Source organism: Helobdella robusta (genome assembly GCF_000326865.2).
Source record: "Helobdella robusta unplaced genomic scaffold HELROscaffold_66, whole genome shotgun sequence".
NCBI lineage: Eukaryota > Metazoa > Annelida > Clitellata > Rhynchobdellida > Glossiphoniidae > Helobdella > Helobdella robusta.
This window is the reverse complement of record NW_008705371.1, coordinates 827,568-843,427: the sequence shown is the minus strand read 5'-3', so window position 1 is coordinate 843,427 and position 15,860 is coordinate 827,568. Positions and strand designations below refer to the sequence as shown.

Below are 15,860 nucleotides of genomic sequence, written 5' to 3'. Positions count from 1 at the left end.
CATTTTTTGATGGAAGCCATTTGAAATCATTTATTTCCTGTCTGATGCACTTAATCCAATCGTTTTGCATTTTTACATTTTGAGGAAATCTGAAATTTTATAAACTGTTACAGAAACTTGTGCATTTCTTAAGTATTGCTTTTAATAATAAAATGGTAATCCATGATAGCATTATAAATTATAATATTCTATAAAATAAAATATATGTAATTGTAAAACAAAATAGTTCTTTTCAATGAGGATATTGTTACATTTATTTTAGTGTGAAGTTAATTTGAAAATAAACCTGTGAAAAGATGCATCAGAAATTTTCTCATTTCTATTTATTATTAATGCAATTTTTAATGCAACAGGTAGGCATGTTTGTGTATAGCTACGAAAATGAAAATTTACTTAAAAACTAAATTATTGTATCTGACACGAAAATTTGTACAGAAACAAAATCGAAAAAATAAATGACAATATAAAAATTTAAACATTGATTGAAAGAGTTAATTCTAATTATATGGTATGGGCAATTCGTTGCGAAATCGTTGGAGGAAATGTCAACAGTAGTTATTTTACTGCATAGTAGTTAATCAGCCGGTATAAAGGTTATATTCAATTCCTATCAAATAAATTTGACAAAATATACACAGGCAGAATTAAATAAAGAAATAGATAGATATATGCACGTAGTTATAATACATTTATAATGTTGTATTTACACATTCAAATTGTACAATTGTGTTATAGTGTAGTCTCAAATTATTTTGAATTCTCTCAGAAAATTTTAAACGTTTTACTACACTATATATACTAGTTATTTTTATCAACAATTTAAAAATTTTATCAATAATTAAAAAAAAATTTCAAATTGATTTCATTGCGATATCGATAATGATTTTTGTGACCGGACTTGATTAAAAAGCATCAAAGAAAGTTAAAATAGGATGGAGAATTTGCTATATTGGGATATTCGTTTAAAAAGCGAGCAAAATTTTAATATAAAAGGGCTTATAAATCTATGCATATTGGCTCAGCTTGGCTTGGCTCGGCTTGGAATCGGATGTTAAGCAAGGTGTGGTCTCAAACTATTTTGAATTCTCCCCGAAAAATTTGAACTGCGTGCGTATATATATAGTAATGGCTACTGTTGTTTTTTATAATGAATTTATAAAATATATAAATATAGCGAGCAAAATATTAACATAAAAGCGCTTATAAATCTATGCATATTGGCTCAGCTTGGCTTGGCTCGGCTTGGAATCGGATGTTAAGCAAGGTGTGGTCTCAAACTATTTTGAATTCTCCCCGAAAAATTTGAACTGCGTGCGTATATATATAGTAATGGCTACTGTTGTTTTTTATAATGAATTTATAAAATATATAAATATAGCGAGCAAAATATTAACATAAAAGCGCTTATAAATCTATGCATATTGGCTCAGCTTGGCTTGGCTCGGCTTGGAATCGGATGTTAAGCAAGGTGTGGTCTCAAACTATTTTGAATTCTCCCCGAAAAATTTGAACTGCGTGCGTACATATATAGTAATGGCTACTGTTGTTTTTTATAATGAATTTATAAAATATATAAATATAGCGAGCAAAATATTAACATAAAAGCGCTTATAAATCTATGCATATTGGCTCAGCTTGGCTTGGCTCGGCTTGGAATCGGATGTTAAGCAAGGTGTGGTCTCAAACTATTTTGAATTCTCCCAGAAAAATTTGAACTGCGTGCGTACATATATAGTAATGGCTACTGTTGTTATTTATAATGAATTTCTGCATATTGGCTCAGCTTGGCTTGGCTCGGTTTTGAATTGGATATTAAGCAAGGTGTGGTCTCAAACAATTTTGAATTCTCCCCGAAAAATTTGAACTGCGTGCTTACATATATAGCACTGATTACTGTTGCTTTTATAATGAATTTATATATATATATATATATATATATAATATATATATATATATATATATATATATATAGTGACTGGAATCCACGTATACAAATAATTAAATTATATTATATTAGATTATATGTTTATATCAAAAGCAATATAGCAAATTCAACTAGCCAACCAGAAAGTTTCGAAGGCGTTCGTTCGATGACTAATTTAGTACGGTTAGCATTGTGGTTAAGACTGTATAATAGTGCAGTATATACATTAAACAAGTTTTTTACTGATGCGAATGATTGAAATGATGAGAATGTATGGTTGAAACGAGTATAAATAGAGGAGCTGAGACAACACGAAAACCAGATAAGCATTCTGCCTCGCTTGAAGCAGTCTGTCTGATCTCATTTATTTTATTTTTAAAATTTTTTTATTTTTATTTATTTTATTATATAGAGTTATATAGAGTTATATAGAGTTATATAGAGTTATATAGTGTTATATAGAGTTATATAGAGTTATATAGAGTTTGCATGTTTGTAGGTGGTTTGAATGTTTGTAGGTGGTATTTTTTTAATTTTAGGTGGGTTCTTTAGCGGTTGCTCATACATACATACATACATCATGTTTGTTTGTGTGGTAGTATTTTATGTTCTGTTTTACTCCTTTTTCTCTTTCTTCATGAGTCTTGAGTTAAGTTAATGAAGCATAGGTAGGTGAGGTAAAAATTAATTTATTATATAGGTAGGCTTGGGCATAAGGTAATTTAGTTACATAGGTAGGTTAGGGACTCCTATTCTTTTACTCTACTTGGTGGTGTGATTTTTGTTTTGTGTTTTTTTTTTGTTTTGTTTCACATCATACATTCAGCAGGTACGCGGTGGTTCCTGGTTTTAATGGGATTTTTATTGATTGAATGTGGTAGTATGCATGGTTATATAGAGTTATATAGAGTTATATAGAGCATAAATTCTATATAGATACCTTTCTTTGCTCTTCTTTTCTCTTTTCTTTGCCGACCGGTCGGTTTCTTTGCGGTTATTTTCATTTAAATTGAATAAATAAGATTTTGCCATTCATTTATGTTTTTCAGGTTCATTTATCCAGGTTGAAGCTTCCAGAGGAGTTCATCGTGGAAGATCAGAATGGTTGTGATGTCACGCTACGTTCGTTCATTCGGTGGCAAAGAATGCACGCCCTGCTGGGGTACGTTTTACGGTTTCTTTGCGGTTCTTTTTTTTGCCAGTTGGCTGGCTTTTCCGGCGGGTTTCACCGCGGCTCGTTTTTCTATTTTTCTTTAAATTAGTCAAATAAGTAAGATTTTTCCATTTCATCCATTTTATTCAGGTTGAAGCTTCCAAAGGAATTCATCGTGGAAGATGTCAGGCTACGTTCGTTCATTCAGTGGCAAAGAAGATACGCCTGGCTGGGATACGTTTTATTCGTTTTTCTCTGTTTTTCTCTGTAATTTAACATTAAGTAAGAATGCTCACACGCACACGCACATACACACAATTACATTAAGTAGCTATATAGGTAGGTTAGATAGGCATAATTTTAATTGTAGGTAGGATAGATAGGAAGCATCCAACACTACTGTAGTTGAATAGGTAGGCAGCGTAAGTTTATCTCTTCTATTTTTTCTCGCACCCACATTACACGCATCAGCATATTATACACACGCAAACAAATACATACATAAACACATATTAGTATTTGAGCGTAATTTTATTTTCATTACACATTCTAATTTATTATTACTAAGGTTGAGAGTAATTTAATTTCATAGGTAGTTAAAAGCAATTTACTTCTAGGAACAATCTTGTAATTTAAATTAAATAAACGCTGTAAGTGTATCGAGAGGTAAGTTAGTTATTAAGTTTTACATTATTATTATTAGGTTGGAGCCCAAGGCATTACGTAGGTGGTGGGGTGGGTGCCGAAAGGCCAATGAATTGGGCTCTTGAGTTTTGTAATTTTAGGTAAGCTAGGGCCATAATGTAATGAATAGGTAAGTTAAGGCTACGTTGTAACACACACTCATTAATAGATTTAGGGTTTAAGTTTTATATTATTACTAAGTTGGAGCCCAAGGCATTACGTAGGTGGTGTGGTGGGTGCCGATTGGCAAATGAATTGGGCTCTTGAGTTTTTTTGTAATTTTAGGTAAGCTAGGGCTTAATTGTAATGAATAGGTAAGTTGAGGGTACGATAGCCGATAGACTCTGAATTTCGAAGTCTGTTGTCAGAGGTAAGCCTTGGTGGCCAGTGGTGTACCGGCAATGGTTTACTATCCGGACGGCAATGGTTTACTATCTGCACGGTAATGATTTACCATGCGGCACGGCCATAGTCTACTACCCGCACGGCTTCCGGACGGCAAATGGTTTACTATCCGCACGGCAATAGTCTACTATCCGCACGGCAATGGTTTTCTATCCAGTGCCCTGACTGTCGGTGAACCTCTGTGCAAGGGGGAAGAATGAAGGGGGACTTTCGACTATCGTACCATTAACAATTTAATATAGATTAGTTAAGGTAATTGAATAGGTAGATAGGATTATTTTTATTAAGCAATTTGATATGCAGGCACCGCTAAGCTTTCTGATGAGAATCTACTCTTTCTTTCTCCATCAACACGGGCTGTGTTTCAACAACAATCTCGAGGAGGACTGGCACCAGTTTTGGAGAACAACGTAGGAACCGGACCGCATTCAACATTCTGCCTTTGTCGAATGGACGACGGTAAGTTTTTTTACATTTTACTTACTTTATTATTTTAAAATTTTATTTATTTGACATTATTTTCATTTTATAATTTAATTTTTTTTGCTTCTAAGATTCTAACATTCATTTACAACTAAGCAAATTAAAAAATTTTGTTTACAGAATGATGAGAGGTGGGCAGTGTTGGGAGTCAGCACGTTTTAGATGGTGGTCTCATGATGATTTACATATGATGATGGTGGTGTAGGAAGAATCAGCTCGTTGGCTGTTCGACTGACACTCTGAAGTTCGGATGGTATTTTGTGTGCCGACCAGTCGGTGGTCGGTGCAATGGAAAAAACGACGATTTTTGAAGTAAGGTTTAGTTTCGTTTTTTATTTTTCTCATTCGTTCATTTTATCACTCAACCTTTTAAATTATTTTTCTATTAATTGATTCGTTAATTCATTCTATTCATCAATTGAATCATTGATTTATTAATTCATTCATTCATTCACTCATTCATTCAACCAATTATTCAATCATTCAGTTAATCATTTATTCGTTCATTCCTTTGTTCCTTGATTTACTAATACGCTATTAAAAAAATGTCTACAGAATGATGAGAGGTGGGCTGTGGTGGGCATCAGCACGTTTCAGATGGAGGTCTCATGATGATCGTTCCGATGACAATTCGAAGATAACAACAACGACGGTTTTTGAAGTATGATTTAGTTTCTTTTTTTTATTTTTCTCATTCATTCATTCATTTTATCACTATCTTTCAAATTATTCCTCAGTTAATTTATTCATTGATTCATTCTATTCATTCATTAAATCATTGGTTGATTAATTAATTAGTTAATTTATTCATTCAACCAATCGTTCAATCATTCAGTTAATCATTTATTCGTTCGTTCCTTTGTTTCTTGATTTACTACTTCGCTAATTAATAAAAACTTGTCTACAGAATGATGAGAGGTGGGCTGTGGTGGGCGTCAGCACGTTTCAGATGGTGGTCTCATGATGATCGTTCCAATGACAAATCGATGATAATGTTAAAGGTAAATTTGTTTTTGTCTCATTGTACCTTTGAAAGTACTCGAATTTGAACAAAGATTGAGTGTTATCTCAAAAAAATAAGTTGCCTATTTTTTCCAATTGCTTGTTTTTTATTTTAGTGAATTTTTTTTTCACTTCACAACACCACGCCAACAAAACAAACTACATTTCATTCTCGTCGTCGCCTTAAATTGTACCTTTTTGAACAATCTTTTTAATAATGTCTATTTATTTATTCATTAAATGTTGACTGGTTTCTAGTTTTTTTTTAAATTGGTTATATAATTTTTGGATATTTCTTGATTTACTTTGTATATATGCATGTATAAATTATTTCTGTTTAGTATGTTGATTTAGTCATTATGATATGTTGTGAACTGTTCTTACTAAATGTTCATGTTACGTGGTTTATTATCCTTCGAGAACTTCTAAGGAGTGTGTATGATAATAATAATAATGGATAATAATTATTTTTATCGGTCGATATTTTGTCATATTTGTTTATTTAAAATACGAATTTTAAAAAAAAATTGACATTTTAAAATTTTAATTAACCGTCACTTTTCATTTTTGAATGAATTCAAATAAAAGCAACTACTGTGTTTTTCTTTCTTTACTAAAATCTCGAAATTGTTTGTAGATCTGTACGGTTAACTGTTTGTTCGAGTTTGAACAGGCCTTGCAAATTTTTTTTATTTATTTTTGTTTTTATTTTTGTTTTAGTTGATTGATTGATCGGTTGATTGATCGGTTGGTTGATTGATTGACTGACAGACTGGCTGGCTGGCTGGCTGGCTGGTTTACTGACCGACCGACCGACTGACTGATTGTTGATTTATCTCATAGTATTGTATACATGAGAAAAAATCCGATTAAGCCACTGTTTTTCACCTGACAAAAGCAATTTCTATATTTATACTGACAAAAATAATTGTGATATGAATATATTGATTTATTTAAAGCATTATATGTACAAAAAAGTGTTATCGTAAGAGTTCTATGAAACCCTGTAAGCCACTGCTGTAAGCCAACGTATGATTTCAGCAGCCAGTTTCTTATGAGCACCAGCAGAATGTAAGATATTCATTGAATATAATGAAGATAGTTGATCAAATAACAATTTTGATTTATTTAGGCCGTTTATTTCATAAGCAAACCAATTTTTAACATGATCGAATAGTGTAAAAAAAAGGGTGACTATAGTTCAATTCTACTAAGCCAACCTTCGGCTTCAGTAAGCCATCGGATTTCACCGGACCAAAAGCAATTTTTATATTCAAATTAACAAAAATAATTTAATAATACATAATTCTATTAATCATTGTTAAAATTAAATAGAATTACTACAATGTTTTAAGCATATTAAATCAAGTAAATATTTCATTTAGCTTGCTCGTTAAAATCCATGCAATTTCGTAAGCCAACAATCCAAGCACGACAAATAGCCCGACCGATAGATCGAATTGATCGATTAGTCCTATTATTCTAGTTATGTGGTTTCGAGCAAGGGGAGACATTACTGAAAATAATTAAAAGTTGAAAAAATTGAGGTTCTTTGCAAATCCCTGCTTCAACCCATAAGAAGGTGTTGTATGCTGGTAAGTAGGCCTCCCCTTGGTTTTAACAAACTAATACTAAATATTTATTGGACTTAATATGTATAAAACATTGTAATTAAATCGAATTATGTAATTTAAAATTATTTTTGTCAATTTAAATGAAAATGTTGCTTTTGGTTTCGAAAACACGGTGGCTAATCAACCGCTTGACTTAAGAAAGCCATAGGTTAGCTTATTTACGAAATTGCAATATTTTCATTAAAAATTGACAAAAATAATTTTAAATTACATAATTCAGGTTCATTTGTTGATTATTTGATTGTCTGATTGGTTAGTTAAATGATTGATTGTTCGGTCAGTTGATTTGATTCAGCTGTTGATTGATTTATTTGTTGATTGACTGGTTAATTGATAGTACAGTATCAATCAAATAAAACTTATAAATTGTGGGTAGGTAAGGTGAGATGAGTTAATCATTATAGGTAAGTTAGGGCCCTGAGAGTAATTTAATTGCAGGTAGGTGACTGACTACTATTCTTGCGACTTGTTACTATTTTTTGTGATGCAATTCATTTTTGATTTTATTGCGTTATCGATGATGATAATTGTGACCTGACTGAATAAAAAACATCAAAGAAAATTTTTAAAATAGGATGGATAATTTCTAGCAGTTGTTATTAAACTGTATGGTAGTGAATTAGCCGGTATAAAAATTATATTCAATTCTTTCAAATATATTTTACCAAATATCATATGCACACAGACTGACTGGCTGACAGAAGGGCTGGCTGGCTGACTGACTGAAGAGGCAAAATATATATATATACTTTAGAAAGAAGTATATATATATATATATATATATATATATATATATATATATATAACTCTAACCCTATATAGGAATAAAGAATAGATCTGGCTGAATAAAAAGTGTAAAAGAAAGAGCCGATATTAAAACACAACATTATATCAAGACAGCCCAAATGAGGAAAATTTCTGTAGTTGTTTTATTATTGAAGACATATTCAACAAATGTCAAATTTCGCACACACACACACAGACGGTATATATATATAGTTATATGAATATATATATACAATTCATTTTAATGATGTTCTAAATTAGCAATCAGCTGTAAAACGCTGTCCACAATCTCGTCTGCCGGAAAGTCGAGTTCGGCGAATAAATGGCAGACGTTATCAGTATTGCACTGAGGCGTTCGTGTGACTATACCGAAAACTCTGAAATGATCAATCAATCAATCAATCGATCAATCAATCAATCAGTCCGTCAGACAGATAGTCAATCAATCAATCAATCAATCAATCAGTTAGTTAATTAATCGAACGATCAACCGCTATTTTATTTAAAATAACAACGTACTTCGAAATGTTCGTCTTATGGTTGGACTCATCCGTCCATGCCCACCTATTGAAGAATAAAAGATTAAAAAATTTATTTACAATCATACTCATAAACTTATTAATGTTTATTATTTATTAATTAAAAATTATAAATGCATTTTTAATGGTTAAACCACCTCTGATTGTCAACGTTCACTCCAGCAAACAAAACACTTTCAATTGGGTAGTGTCTCCGAAAGAACAGCCTTAAATTAGTTTAAACTCATAAGTCAATCGATCAATTAATTAATTAATTAATCAATTAATTAATCAATCACTCACTGATCACGTTAAATTGTAAACAACTGTACTCTTACGTATACACGTATAAAACTTTTTCAGGTTTATACGAAGACGGGCGGTATATAAACATCAAAAAAAATACACACAGCACTTGGATATTCACACCGAAATACACACTGATACACGTACATTCTACAAGAATCAGTCAGCACCAAGCCTCCATCCACTGACAGCATTAGATTACATACAGTTGTGCCACTTAAATCTTTATACTTATTTAATTTCCTATTCATCTGCTCGAGAGCTTTTGCCAGGGCAGCTGACTCCGCCAAGTGCTCTACCGGTTCCGTACACAGGTACAAAACATTGCATGTCAGGGTAGGTGGCGCTATTTTGTGGGTTATTGTTGTTGTGATTGTTGTTATTTGTTATTGTTGTTATTGTCATTCTTATTGCTGTTATTATTGTTGTTATTACTGTTGTTGTTATTAATAATAACACTACCACAACGAAGATAAATGTAGCTAAGATGATGCTGGCGATAAGGATGCTGCTACTGCTAATGATGTTAACGATGTTGGTGATGACAATGAGAGGGGCAATCGTGATAAGGATGACGAAGAAGACGATGATAACGATAGCATTAAAGTTGATTTAGTGATTGCAAATTAATTTAATAGAAAAGCAATTTACTTGGTTTAACTTTAGGTGGCGTAACGCTTGTATTGATTTGAAATGAAGCCACAGTGGTAGCAGCAGTAGCAGCAGTAGTAGTAGCAGCAGCAACAGCAGGCTGAGATTTATCTGAAAGTTTGTATTAATAAAAAAAATTAATTCTCATTTTATAATCAGAAAATTATGGGATATTCATAGTTTATCGCTAGTTATAATGTACTGCTAATTCTACTGCTGCTGCTACTACTACTACTGCTACTACTACTATTACTACTACTACTACTACTCATAAGAATAATAATAAAAATAATAATAACCTGGAACGCCTGGCATAATGAGCTTACAAGGTAATGACAAAGCAACCTTCGTATGTTCCTCTACAAGCTCTTTCAGGCTAGCTAAATAATAATAATAATAATAACAATATTATGAAAGTATTATAAATATTATTAATTAATGATTAATAATAATAATAAATATAATAATAATAATAACTTACAAAAAACTGGCTCTAGAACGTTTCCTTTGATCCTAACACCATTCGTCACAGACTCAATCAAATAATTTCTAACTGTTTGGTCCACAACGGGCTTTGCTTAGAAAAAATATTATTATTATTATTAACATTATTATAATTATTGTTATTATTATTATTATTATTATTAGTAGTAGTAGTAGCAGTAGCAGCAGTAGCTTTAATAGTATCGTAAACACCGTTTTGTTGCAATGATTATACTCTGTTTTGTTATTAAACTTTATAACAATGGTCATAACCATTGTTATCATCGTAATTATCACCATCTTAGTTATAATTATTATTATTATATTATGATCATAATTAACCATAATTACAATTTTCAATAGAGTGTCTTGACGAGAGTTGGTCAACTCTCAACATCAGACCATAGGCACGCTGAAATGAATTACTGTTCCTGATTACAAATGAACCGGCCGGCTTATTCCTCAAGTATTCCTGGGCTATAATTACCATAATATTTGAAAACAATCAAAATTATAATGATAATTATTATTATTTTTATCATCACTACCAACAATTATTATGATAGGTTGGTTGGTACCTTTAACCTTTAACCTTTTGTATGGTATGAACTGCATAGAAAGAAATAAGAACCAAACGTTTTCAGCAAATAGCGTACATACATACCTTCGGTTTTAGAAATGTGAGGTTTGTACCAGGAATCTACATGGTATTTTGTACTTTTCTTCGATTTTTTCTCGTAAGACGACACTAGAAAATATTATTATTTTATTATATCGGTAATAATTATCACAATAAAGATGATAATTATAATTATACTATATTTAATTATGATATATAATTATAATTATATTACAGTTATAATCGTACAACTCTAGCTTCAGTGTTTTTCAAACCGACGCATCACACACATTGCATGTTTTAACAGGCAGGATCTCAGGGCATTCGAACGCGGTCACTGCATCACCAGTGTCAGGCACCTTAACCATCACCCACTATTATTTTTAATCATTATTATTATTATTATTATTATTATTATTATTATTATTATTAGCATAAGATGTAACGATAACTATCCAACTAACTACTTTTTCCGAAGTCAAAGGTCTTAGTTGAGTTTTGTTCATGCAAATATATATCTAGTGCTTCATCCATTTCTTCCATCAACAATGATGACAGTTCGCTATTATTATTATTATTATTATTATTATTATTATTATTTTTGTTATTATTATTATTATTATTGCAAATATTTTGTAATCATTGCCACCATGGTGAAGGTTAACTTAATTAATTCAACCGACCTCCTATCATTTTCATAGCTGGCAGTCTCCACGGAACTATTACTAGAAGCAGCTTCAACATCATCGTCGCCATCATCACCATCGTCGTTACGACGACGATGGTGATGATGATGATGATCCTGGTTAGGGCGATGGCGCTGATGATGATCCTGGTGTTGTTGTTGTTGTTGCTGCTGCTGATGATGGTGCGGCAAATTTTTCGAACTTTTTTTTTTCATTCTGTCTTTCAGGAGCGACCTACTTTGTAGTATATCCCAGTTCTTTATGCCTTTGAAAAATTCTCGTTTCGCGCCGCAGAAAATGGCACTTCCTGTGCCATCATCTACGTCATCGTCCACGTCATCATCGTTTTTGTTGTTGTCGGAATCTGCGGACTAATATTTTATTAATATTATTAGTAGTAGTAGAGTAGTAGCAGTAGTAGTAGTAATAATAATAGTAGTAGTAGTAGTAGTAGTACTTGGCGATTGATGGATGGTTTTATCGCTATTTCAGCCGAACTGCCTGTAAATGAATGAAAAATGAATGAATGAAAGAATGAAGAAGAAAGTGAAAAATTTGTTGGTTTTAATAAAAAAAATTACTAACTCGACTTACTGCTGAGGCTGTCATAGGGACGCAGGGTCTGGATAATAATTATATTATTACATTATTTTCTAACATTCATCACTCACTCACTCACTCACTCACTCACTCACTCACTCACTCACTCACTCACTCACTCGTTCACTCAATCAATCAATCAATATCAATCAATAACTCAGTAGAACAGTTTATTGATCAGTCAGTTAATTAATTAATCAATCGATCAATCAATCAATCAATCAACCAGCCATTTAACAAACGATTCAGTCAACCAACCAACCAATCAATCAATCAATCAATTACTCAACCAAACCGTCAATCACCAATTTTAAAATCCTACCTTAGATCTCTCATCCAGTTTGGATACATGGACGGATGTAACGGCTTAATTATGGTTAAAATAATTATTAATAATATTAATAATAATATTAATAATAATAATAATGATGATGATGATCTACGAATACAAAAATTACAACAACAAAATCGCCATCTTTATAACCAGAATGTGCCCTTTTGCTTTTAGAATGAGGCAAATGATCGTACGTTTCCTTCAGGTAGTCAGCATACTTATCGGATGGTCGAATATTTCTAACTCTTCTAGTACTATTAATACTGCTGTTACTACTGTAAATAGCAGTAATGGGAGTCGTGAGGCTACTACTGCTACTGCTAACTGCAGTAGATGAAGTAGTGGCAGTTGTGGTAATGAGTTTTGTGGCTGAAGTAGTTGTAGTGGTGGTAGCGTTTGTCGTTTCGTTCGGTGATTGTTGACGGTGAGGATGATGGCGACTTGAGGGCCGTTTGTAACCTTTGTGGGTTATTTTTTGTTGGAAAGTGAGTTTTGTTGTGCGTGTGTATGTGCGTGTGTGTGTTTGGGTATGTATGTGTTTATCTGAATGTTTGCCTGTGTATGTGTGTGTGGTGTGTGTGGTTGCAGATGTAATTAAAATTGATAAAACCAGATTTTTACACATTACGACAATAACGAAACAAACAAACAAACATAGACGCCATTCTCATACCACGTGATTTCAATCTAGATTTTTCTTTTCCATCACCCAGAAAACAAACACCACCACCGTCATTATAATCCTTACTTTCTTTATCCCTATCCTTACTGTGGAATCCCGGATCAACACATTGACCCTTCATAACATCGTTCAACCGCTCTAACTCATCTTCTAATTCTCGGAGTATGTTTTGGGGGAAATTTTTATCATTTTGGTCGTGTTTTCTATTAGGAATTAATGGGTTTTCCTGCGTTGGTGTGCTTGATCCGTTTGTATTCGTATCCGTATCGTCCGGATAGCAGATGTCGTTATTGGGCAATTTAGTGTCAGTGAGAATGGTTTTGGTCTTGGTTGGGAAGGGGATTGTGTGGGTCTTAATGTTGTTATTTTCGTCTTCTGCAAAAGATATGCGCTTGATAATTTTTTTCGGATCTTTGGAGGTTTTTTTCTCCCTTTTGATGATATCTATATTCATATGACTTTCTAAAGACTTCGCTCGTTTTATACTGTCATTCTTTACCATTTTTACTTTCAAATGTTTTGGGTTTTTAGTTTCGGTTTCGGTTTGATTGAGGCAGATTAGTTTGATGTCGAGATCATCTTCCGGCTTGACGTCATAAATTATGACGCGCTCATTTAGAAGATCTTTCTCAAGATAACCATGTGAAATTAGCTCGATGTTTTCATGTATGCATTTAAATTGAATGGTTTCAGATGGAACCTCTTCGATTGTAGGACTTAATGTTTGAATAGTTTCTGTTGTAGTTGTGGCAGTTGGGGTCAAGCTTATAGCTGCTGAAGCTGACGATGCTGTTGTTGATGATGAAGTCGTTGTTGTTGATGATGACAACGATGATGTTGTTGTTGATGATAATGATGTTGTTGGTGATGGTGTTGTTAACCCTGACGTTGTTGCAGTAACAAAAGTAGTTGTAGAAGTTGTAGAAGAGGTTAGTAATGTTGATGCGAGGTTCATATTAGCATCGGGGCCATCATTGCTCATTGGCATACCGACATTATATTCGGGTATTTTTCTATCGGTCTGTGAATCGATTATATCGGTCTTGTCCGTATTATCGCACTTGACATTTGTTGATTTAGAATCATTTTGACTTTCATTGTTAGCATCATCAACACTGGATGTATTTTTTGTGCTTGCAATTTCATTAGTAACACTACTCATGATAATTTTGTTGTCGTCGTTGTTTATCAAACTTTCCGCATTTTTTCGATCGGTTTTATCGGTTCGAATATCGTCGATAACTGTCGGATTTTTAACAGTACATCCCTCAATACACTCGTTATAAATAAAAATCGGTTTCTCTTCAGCTGGCTGTACATTGTGAATAACAAAAACATCGTCCCTGGTCGTATTTGAATCCAGTTCCTCACGCTTCATACTGTTTTCTTTCGCATAGATACAAGAGCATTTATTATCAAATGCAATGGCTAAGTTGATGTTTGTTGAACTTTTGAGACATTTAACATGGCTTTTGTTGCTGTTGTTGTTGGTTGCTGTTGACGTGGATGTTGTTGTTGTCGATGGTGGTTTTGCAGTTGTTGAAATGATTGTTTCGTCAACATTATTTACGTCACGTGAGTTACCAATATTGTCGTCCTGACTGTTAGTATCACCATTTTTAGCACCAACATCTAAATTGTTTTTAGTATTTTTGCAAATTTTATTAACTTCCTTTTTCTTCTTCTTCGAGTTGTTTCTGGCCAGCATTTGGAAAACAACCTGCGGGCATTCGTTCAGAATGTAATCCAGCAGGTTATCCAACTGGTCCGGGTCAAAGTCAAATTTTAACGGGTACTCCATTGCAAAATTTTTAAAATTCAACAAAAATAAACGCTAATAAACTATCAAAATCAATTATAAAGTTAAACCAATTAGAAATCTTATTAGGGTGATTAAATGTTTAATAAGTTAAAAATCAAATGAGATTTTTGCGTTAAAATGTAAATTAATGCAATTATTTATAATAGATGAGTAATTATTTATTTTTACATACGAAACTGGCATATCCAACTTTGAATACTGCGTTATATAGAAAATTCAAACTAAGTTATCTAAAACATATAGGCTTTTACTGAACACAAACAAGAAGATAACAAAGAACCAAACAAAACACGCACATATATAAATACATACATACATATATACACGGACACACACATGCATACATACATAAGTACATGTATATATAGACAAACGTTCAGCAAACAGCATTGCATGCTAACAGCTAAAAAATTCAAAATATTTATCTCGAGAAATTTTAAACCTGTATCTCCATCTTCTGTCTTTGTTTTTTTTTCGCACGATGTCAGAAGTATTTGAGTCTCAAATGCACAAACACCCAACCACACACACACGCACACGCCCAACCATACACACATACACACACGTACACACACACAATTTTTCAATTTAATTTCAGTGCATTAAAAAACTCCAAAGTCAAGTCATTTCTCAATGCATTTTTTCACCCCGAAAAATAAAACGCCACAAAATTTAAAAAAAAAACTATAAAATCTATATATTATCTTTGGTTCTTTAGGAAAATTACCATCATTCCCTAATTATCTTTAAATTAGTGACAAACATAACACTAACGATAATAATTTGATAATTAATGATTAACTTATTGGTAAACTTATGATAAAAACTTCAAAACAATACCAATTCATCGATTAAATATAGTTAATAAAATATTAAACAATAACAATATATATGTTAGGCTGTCAGAAAACTAAGACAATGTTAATAAATTTTGATAAAATAACGTTTAAAAAAATTAAATTGTAATTATATAACAAGTATGTTAGTATATGTTAGGCATATATTCTGTGCGTGTTTGTATGTACTTGTACGTATGTTGTGTGTGTGTGCGTGTGTATGTATGTATGTGTGTGTGTGTGCGTGTGTAT

At 32.4% G+C, this 15,860-nt stretch overlaps 1 protein-coding gene across 1 annotated transcript; it reads right to left on the bottom strand.

The window, feature by feature from the left end:
* Positions 1-8,312: 8,312 nt before the first annotated feature.
* Positions 8,313-14,751, bottom strand: HELRODRAFT_194106 (hypothetical protein; the record flags this gene model as incomplete). The annotated part of the gene is made up of 13 exons (XM_009030283.1): positions 8,313-8,448; positions 8,591-8,635; positions 9,043-9,241; positions 9,846-9,926; positions 10,372-10,506; positions 10,694-10,777; positions 11,113-11,210; positions 11,332-11,705; positions 11,792-11,835; positions 11,920-11,956; positions 12,257-12,300; positions 12,419-12,592; positions 13,017-14,751. 13 exons carry the CDS (start codon positions 14,749-14,751, stop codon positions 8,313-8,315), a joined length of 3,186 nt encoding a protein of 1,061 aa, XP_009028531.1.
* Between the last annotated feature and the right edge of the window lie 1,109 nt (positions 14,752-15,860).